This window comes from Pteropus vampyrus, unplaced genomic scaffold (assembly GCF_000151845.1).
Source record: "Pteropus vampyrus isolate Shadow unplaced genomic scaffold, Pvam_2.0 Scaffold61, whole genome shotgun sequence".
In the NCBI taxonomy this organism is placed as follows: domain Eukaryota; kingdom Metazoa; phylum Chordata; class Mammalia; order Chiroptera; family Pteropodidae; genus Pteropus; species Pteropus vampyrus.
Genome location: NW_011888842.1, coordinates 4,975,185 through 4,984,212, shown reverse-complemented (window position 1 = coordinate 4,984,212; position 9,028 = coordinate 4,975,185). Strand labels below are relative to the sequence as shown.

General features: G+C 42.0%; 1 protein-coding gene across 1 annotated transcript in view; it reads left to right on the top strand.

Moving 5' to 3' along the window:
• The window catches only part of BRINP1 (BMP/retinoic acid inducible neural specific 1), a 186,647-nt gene that overhangs the window by 109,454 nt on the left and 68,165 nt on the right, over positions 1-9,028 (top strand). Inside the window, exon 3 of the mRNA XM_011360967.1 lies at positions 1,742-1,932. Within this exon, the coding sequence (XP_011359269.1) occupies positions 1,742-1,932 (191 nt within the window). The remainder of the gene's footprint in view (positions 1-1,741; positions 1,933-9,028) is intronic.

The following is a 9,028-nucleotide window of genomic DNA, read 5'->3' as shown; positions in this document are numbered from 1 at the left end:
CCTCCAGAGACCTGAGAAATCTGTGTTCCTTCTTCTGAGTCCTGTAGTCCTTGATTTTCAGTACACTAGAAATGTCTCCTTTTTCCTGCCAGACTGTGAACTTCTTAAGGACATGGGACTGTGACGTGTCTGTCTCCCTCTTGTAGACGTCATACTCAGTTCCCTGCAAGGGTTCATCAAGTGCAGCCGGTTGACTTAATAAGTATCTACGCTATATAAGGTACTAAGCTCATTTATTTAGAATTTGAGCTATGTTTTGAGTTACGGACAGAGATTCCTTAAGCAGACACAGAACATAAGCTCTGAGTCTTAGAGATGTCTTCCAGTTTGAAAGCCTTCTTCAGATCCAGTTTCTTCTGTGCCAGGGGTCACGCTCCACCCCTGAGTGACAAGGGTGTGTGCTGGTGTGATTCCCACCCTGTTCTGCTGCTTATTGCTCTGTGCTCGTTCCTTAATTTGTCTCTCCCATCTTGTGGCAGGAGAGAGAGACCTTTTCATTAAACTCTGGTTCCCGTCATTTATCTAGGCTGACCTTATAGTCCTCTTGGCTGGTCTGTTTTTCTCAAAGGACCGGGAGCTTGTAACTCAGGCAGGTCAGGGAGCTAGTTGTCCTGGGAGAGCTTTGTCTTTCATAGGAATGGAGGTCATTAGTAAAGTAAAAGCAACCTAACCAAGGCCCTTTAAATTTTTACTGGCGTTCGGTGTTCACGCTCTTTGTTCATCGTCCGTGAAGATTTAATGACTTACATGTCTGGGAATTTGTCAGGAAATAAAGTTATAAAACTATCTTTCACACTGGATTAGTGCCTAGCAGTTTCCAAAGGCATTTTCACACCCTATATTTCATGTCACCTATGCATCAGCAATAGGAAATAGATGATATTAATTGGATTTTATAGGTAAGAAAGGTAGGTTCAGAGAAGTGACATGCTCTGCCCAAGTTCATACCACATAATTTGCGAGAGGCAGAGAGAGATCCTGACCTGAACTCCCAAGTTCTGTGCCCTTCGATTTTGATCTCCACTCTCACGAGTGAAGGGAAGAATGGAAGTTCCCCCACGTGGTCTTCAGAACACAGCTTCATGTCTTCCAAATCGTAGTTGCTGAATGAATGCACGTTAACACTTTGAATTAAACTGAGCTCTGGGCTTGTTATTTGATTTTGTAATTGTCTTAGATCAGGTCTCAAGTTGCTTTGTGTCTTAGATCTTATCCACTCTTACATAGGCTGCCTCCCTCGCTCCCTCCCTCCCTATATCCCTATCTTCCTTCCTTCCTTCCTTCCTTCCTTCCTTCCTTCCTTCCTTCCTTCCTTCCTTCCGTTCACTTGTTTATTTATTTATCCAGCTAGCATCCTATGAATCCTACCATGTAACATGTACCATGTCTCTAAGAAGAGTTCATCTCTATGGTTTCATTCACAGTCTAGTGAGGGAGATGGATGAGTAACTAGACAACAATGGCTTTGTATCCCTGATGCTCTGTAAACAACCTGAAGGCATGACTGTGTCTGTCTAGTTCCCCACAGCATCCTGGTGATGAGGAGAATGCTCAGTAAACAAACACTAGTTGGCTAAAGAGGATGGAGAGCTCCAGATCTAAATGTCACTTGACAAATATTAAAAACAATTGTGGTCATTGTCTCACCCAAGGAGAGATACCGGCATGGGATGGTTAGGCGGACTTTGGCCTGGGGGTAGAGGTCATAAGTTGAGGAGTCTCGCTCATCTCTTCTGCCCAGGGAGTTTGCCCGTTGGAAGGTGAGGAACACAGCCATCGAGAGGAGAGACCTGGTCCGTCACCCGGTGCCCCTCATGCCGGAGTTTCAAAGGAGCATCCGCCTGCTTGGCAGGAGACCCACCACCCAGCAGTTCATCGACACCATCATCAAAAAGTACGGCACCCACCTCCTCATCTCTGCCACCTTGGGAGGTAGGTCAGCAGCTACTGGGCCATAGCCTTGTCATGACTTTGGGTCTGGGATGGGGGGGAGGGTGGGATGCCCCAGGATCAAAGGTAAATTAACATCTCTGCCATCGTACATCATTCAGAAGGATACGTTGCCAAGTATATTGTGGTTGTATCAGAGCAGTTGACTCTCTTCTCTGGGACAATGTAACTTGTGGAATGTGGCTTCACCTTGGAATTGGCTGGGTTCACAGGGAATGCTCGATCTGATTATTGCATGAGCTCTCTTTGGAAGGTAGTCTAATCTGGGGAAATCATTAAAATTCACATGTTGTTTAGAGCATTGCCTTTGTTAATTTAAGTCTGCTTGAGAGACTGACAGCTTGAGGTTAGGATTTTACAAAAGGGTTATGATTTCTATCTTATATGAGCTTGGAGTAGATTACTAGGAAAGCAGACTAGCTGCCCACCCTGCTCAGCCTTGCTCTTCCCTCCCAACAAGTCCAATCAATCTTTAAGGGAGTAAGGAGAAGATAGGAGGGTAGAGTACAGAAGTGGGGAAAAAAAAAAGATAAACAGTAGAGACTAGTGCATTTAGATGCTTATGGGTCTTGGCTGCTTGCATCGTGTTATATTATAAGCTACAATCCTTTGGACATCAGTTTTCTACCATAATGACCAGGTCTACTGAATTTTGAGAAAGCCCCTTTGGATGGCTGGTGGAGCACTATGCCACCTCCTCAGATTGCTGCTACATGGCATTTGGATGTGGCCCATGGGAGCTCAACAAGATTGGTGCATTAATGAGGGCAGGGTGGACTGAGGTATAATTATAATAGTCGATCTTCCCTTTCAGAGAAGGGGTGATCACTACGAGCTGGAGTGCTTGGTACAAACTTCATAGGGGAAGTGGCAGTTTAGCTTGACAGGAGCTGGGTGGGTGGAAGGAAGATATGAAGCTTTCCAGGCTGAGCACACAATGTACATTTTAAGGAAGATCTGATTAGGAATTTGATGATGTGGGGAACGTGGATGGAAAGATTGGTTTGGCAAATTCACTCATTCTTACAATAATATAGCCACTACTCATTGAGTATTTGCCCATAGCAGGCATTGTACATTGTCTTTAGTCCTCAAAAACCGCAGGCTAAGTCAAATTATCTCCATTTTATAGATAAGGAAGCTGAGACTCAGAAGAGGTATGGTTAGTGAGTGACAAAGCTACGTTTGTTTGTTTGTTTTTAAATTCAATTTATTTAAACAAAAACAAGAAACAGTTAACCCTGAGTTTTTAACTTAAGGCTTTCTGTTAAAAACTTAGGGTTAACTGTTTTTGGTTTTTATTTAAATAAATTGAATTAAAAGTCTGCATTATTTTTTGACTCAACATCAGTCATCTTTTCAATCAACTCATTTACCTACCAGCTCACCCATTCCAAAAACCAGCCAATCAACACATATTTTATTGCTTGTGACTAGTCAGATATTAGGTTAAGTAGGACTTTCAATGTTAAATCACACAGTATAAATTCTTTTCTGTCGTAAAGTGAAAATGAAATCACGTCTACATCAAGTGTTGCATTAACCTATATTCTTTTCTGTGAAATTCTCCCACTTCCCATTTTACTTGGGAAAAAAAAAATATCGCAACAAATTCAGTTCTTCCATTAGAAGCCATATTTGTCCAAATCTCTGGAAATCCCAAATAACAAAGACCTTTCTTTTGCAGTGAAATATATGTTTAATTTCTCCAAGGCAAGGTGGTGAATTATTCACAGAGCCTTGTTCCTCTACTGTTTTTACAGCATGGCATTTTAAAATGTGCAGAGCTTCATACTGAGTTCTGGTGTTGGCCGGCAGGCCCTAAAAGTTTCCTCAACGTGGAAGAGTGGGGGCGGGGAGAGGGGACATATTTACTGTTGATTGAACACAATGGGCCAGACACATCGTGAAGTCTTTCTAACATCATCGTTTTACTCATTCATTCATGGAAACATATTTCTTAAGGGCTTCCTCATGCAATGGCAAAGAAAGGAGGTGGTAAGTTGTAGGAATAAAAGGGCTGCTCTGGAGTTTGATTGCCTGAGTTCCAATCCCACCTCCTGCTCCTCACCAGATTCGTGTCACCTTGGCAGTTCTCTATGCTTCCATTTCCTCTTGCATAAATAAAAATTACTATAGTAGTTCTGTAATTTATATTGTGAAGATTAAATAAAATGATGCATTTAAATTGCTTAGCACAGTGTTTGGCACCTAACAAATTGTTGCTGTTGTTGTTGTTGCTGTTGTTGTTGTCGATGGTGTTGTTGTTGTTGTTGTTATTATTATTATTAGTGTTATCATTTAGTTATTATTATTATTATTATTAGTGTTATCATTAATGGGCCTAAGGAACTTGGAGACTCAGGATTAAAGCCGATCCCTACCACTCACTAGATGAATGGGAGACATCAAGAAATTCGTGTTTCTGTCTGGATATCAGTTTTCCTGTCTAAATAGAAGAAGAGAAGAAGGTGCAGAAAATTTTATCCGCTAATTTTTCCTAAGGAGAACACTGTATTAATTTAGGAGAAATGCTTCGATAAGCCGTTTGAGGTGTCAGATGAGTTCCTAAGGGCGTACTCAAACAACAAAAGGTGATCTGTAAATTGTCACATATAGGACAAGTGAATACATTTGTATGGCTCCTGATGGAGAGGGTAGTGGAAGGAAAGGGGATGAGAAAGAGGAAGTGGATCCTGTGAGAGGGCTGTTAACGAAGACATTTCCATGGAATCCTCAGATTTTTGGTGAAATCTCTTAAACTCCTAAAATGCTTGATATGAGTGATTTTCTTATAGAGGGTGGTGAAGGGGGAAATTTGGGGTCTAGAACGACACACTAGAATACCAATTTCCCTTAGTCCCTCAGAAGATTGTATTTTGGACCAAAGGAAACACCTTGGAGCCTGGGTATCAGTGTGACGTGTGTGATTAAGGTTGCATGCATGCACAGATGGATGTGCACAAATGCCTACCTACGCTTGGATGTAAGTTAGTCTGTATGTGGACAGACACACATACTCAGTGTACACATGCTTACTCATTGGACTAATGCAGATGGATGCAATGTACACATACAAGTATAGATGTGAGCTTGCACATGCATGTAAACATGTTTATATTGCGTGAATGTCTTTATTCATGAGCATTCATGTTTGCACCTGTGTGTATGTTTGTATGTCTATTCAGTATTCCCTGCTCTGTATTTTGAGATATCTCCCCTTGGCTAAGAGGCTGAGAATAAAGTCACAGGGGCTCAGAAGGAAAGGATGAGGGGTACTCCGGAAGCCTAAAGTTCAGTGGGCCCATCCCCCATCTGGAAGTAGTATCCCCTATTGACTCAAAAGGTAAAATGAATAGCTCCCAGCTCATCCCCCCTCCCTTGTGCCTGAGTCCTACTTTGCTGCCCTACAGAAGACCTGCTGCAGGGAAAGAGGCAAAGGCCCTGGAGGACAGAGACTGAGGAAAGGCCTGTGTGGGGCGAAGAGGCAATTTCAGGAATGCCCAAATGGGAAAGCAACTCTAAACAGAACATCCTCTTAATAAACAAGAAATTAAGTCTTAATAATGCAGCGAGAAGCCCATTAACCCCTCTCGATCTAAGGTTTGCTGCTGCCAGTTCTCAGTCCAGAGGGAACTGGGCTTATTTCACCTTCTCTTTCACAGGCCCCTTGGAGAGCCTGAGCTGATGGAATACTTATTTCCTCTGCCGCTTGCCTCTAACTTCTAGAATGTTCATTTATTTAATCATTTACCTTTCTACCTGTCTGTTCATCTGTCTGTTCAATCATCTATCCATCCATCTATCCATCCATCCATCCATCCATCCATCCATCCATCCATCCATCCATCCATTTACCTTTCAAATGATAACTGAACATCCATCCACTCTTCACATGACCTAAGAGAAGCACGGGGAACATTACAAAGAAGAATCAGATTGACTCCTTGTTCTCTCAGGCTACCACCCACCACCCCTGAACTCAAAATCTAATTGTATATAAAGTTGTTTTTAAGCCAAATCTATTCAGGTTGCTGTGGAGTTCAAAGGATGCAAGATTGTGTCTTGCATAAGCAGCGAAAGCTTCATGGGAAACTGTAAACATGAGTGTCTTATTCTGAACTCAAAGTCTAGGCATATGAAACTAGAGATTCATTCTGATAATGATGGATCGTCTGTTTGGGAGTTTTCGGTCTAGTAATTGAGGCAGATATGTCAGTCAATAAACACTGTAGAACTGGACCATTTTCATAGTTATTCGTTCACCCCAAAATACCCTAATCATTTGTTAAGCACATAATACATACTCATATGGTGCTGAGCAATGACAATGAAATGATGAAAGACTCTTACATGCTCCCTGACCTCACAGGGCTTCTCCTCTAGTGAAGGAGACAGCTGTTAAACCAGCAGTCACTGGAAAATGTGATAGGTAACGGAGAAATAAGAGGCTGTGGGAGCTCGTGGTTAGAGTTCTTAATCAGTCTAAGAGTGGAGGATTCCAGGAAGACTTCTCAGAGGTGCTGTCTTAGATGACACTTGAAGGATGAGTAGAGGTTAGCCAGGCGAAAAGCAAAGTCCCAACAATGAGAGGAAACATGCCACGTTTGTGCAGGATAGAGCTTACCTAGAGAGTGGCAAGGAGGTAGCTGGAGGGACCAGATCAGCATGCCTTTTGTCCCACATCACGATGGGTGCAGGTACCTTCTTTCAGGCCGCAATCTGCTCTGTGCATCCCTGTACCTTCGCTGTTCACCTGGCATGTTGAAATGATCTCTGTCTCCCTAGACCAGCACTGTCCTATAGGAATAAAATGCAAGCCACGCCGGCCAGTTTAAATTTTCTCACAACTACATTTTTAAAAGTAAAGATAAAAAGGGAAGAATCAATTTAACAATATCTTTCATTTAACAAAATCTATTCAAAATGTATATCACATCAACATGAAATGAATAGAATTGACCAATTAGTTTACCTTATTTTATTATTATTATTATTATTTGCATTATCCAGATCTAGGATATTTGCTGCATAGTTTACACCTACAGTGCATCTCAGTTTGAACTAGCCACATTTCAGTGCTCAGTAGGCACAGTTGGCCAGTGGCTCCCATATTGGACAACATGCGTGTAGTTACTCAGTGACTTTAGCATGGGGACAATGTCTTATTCATTTGTCACCCCGGTGCCTGCCAAAGTGCTCAGCACACACAAAATGAACTAAACTGAATAGACACGCTGGAGAATGATGGTTGGCGGGGGGGGGGGGGGGGGCGGTGATTACTTCTCTCTGGGAGGGAGGATACAGTGGTGGGGAAGCTCCCCAGGGAGGTGCTGCCTGTAGGCTCTGAAAAGTGTCTAGTGGCGTGCCAGGTCGGGGACAGAGGCAGCGTAGTAAGAGGAGGTGACATTTAAATTGGGTTCAGAAAGCTGGATAGGGTTTCAACAGTCAGACATTTAAGGCAGGAACAGAATAGCATTCTAAGCAGAACAAAAGGAGGCTGAGAAAGGCCTTGGGAGGAAAATCGGTAAGAATAAATCACGGAGGCAGAAGGAATGGTTTGAGTAGAACACATAGAGAGAGACAGCGCTGAAAAGACGGACGAGAGGCTGCGTGTGGAGAACTCCGGCACTGGAACTATGTTCTGGAAGCAGTCGTGGAGGGATCTGAGGCAGAGGACTTCACCTGTGTACCAGGACTGTGCCCACTTCCTGCGATAATCACTGTCCTGCTGAAAGGAAATTGTTTTTTCTCTTCAGCTAAAAAAAATTATCAGCATCCTAAAGAAATTTGTCCTCTAAAAGTGTTGATAGTGTTAGTTCTCTGATTATCCTATTGTATTGGGTTGATGAGATGTTAAGACGAATCTCGTACAATTGATATTTCACAGCGATCAAATAACAGTAGTTAACACTTCCATAGTACTTACTATGTGCCAGGCAGGGTTCAGGAACTTTATGTAATTAACTAATTTAATCCTCTGACAAGTCTATGAGGTAAGTAAGTACAGGTAGTAACCCCAATTTTACACAAGAAGAAACTGTGAAGCATAGAGAAGGTAAGCAACTTGCTCATACAGCTAGTTCAAGTCCAGACAGTCTATAGTCCAAGTCCAGGCAGTCTATAGTTCAAGTCCAGGCAGTCTGGTAGCAGAGACTGCGTTTTACTTCTACTCCAAATGGTTTTTGATTTGTACAACTAACCAGACACTGATACAGAGACTTTATGTGAATTAATTAATTTATTCTTCTTAATAACTCTATAGAGTAGGTGCTATTCTTCTCCTGAGATTGTTAATGAATAGTCTGAGGAACAGAGATCTTAAGAAACGTCCCCAAGTTCACAGTTCATATAGGGCGAAACCAGATGTGCAATGATCAGAGTCTGTTTAGTAGGCATATCTGAAGCTTCCTTTCTGAAGTTCTGGTGAAACATGTTGTTATCCAAATAAGATGTTATTTAGTACTATTATTTATCTAATTTAGTACTATTATTAATCTACGTATGTCTTTCTAAGGAAAATTTCATGGGGTAATATGTATAAGTTTATATATTCATCTCTCTCTTTGTCTCTGCCTCTTGGTCTGTCTCTCTGTTTCTGTCTCTGTCTCTATCTCTTTCTCTCTCTCTCTCTCTTTCTCTCATCTTCCCCCTTCCTGTATTTAACTCTCTTGCCATCTCCCCTCTTCTCCAATGGAACCTCCACTGCTCGCTCAGAAACATAGAGCCTGGTTTATGTAGGTATTTAAGAAAGAAACATGATGAATTAAGTATTTGCTGACTACTATATAATAATCACTGGGCTTTGTATAAGAGAAAAGAACTGGCTAATATAGATAGTATGCTTTTCTATATATACAAGCACAGGTTTTCCTTTCTATCTATCTCTGTTTCTAAACTATGTATCTATCTACCTACCTATCTATCTTTAGCCATATATCAATCCATCTGTCCATTCATTCATCAGTCTGGCTAGGAAGGGGTAGCGGAGGGAGAAAGAGAGAAAGGAAAGGAGGAAGGAAGGAGGGAAGAGGAGAGGGGAGAGATGAGAGGAGGAAAAGGAGGAACTGGATGATGA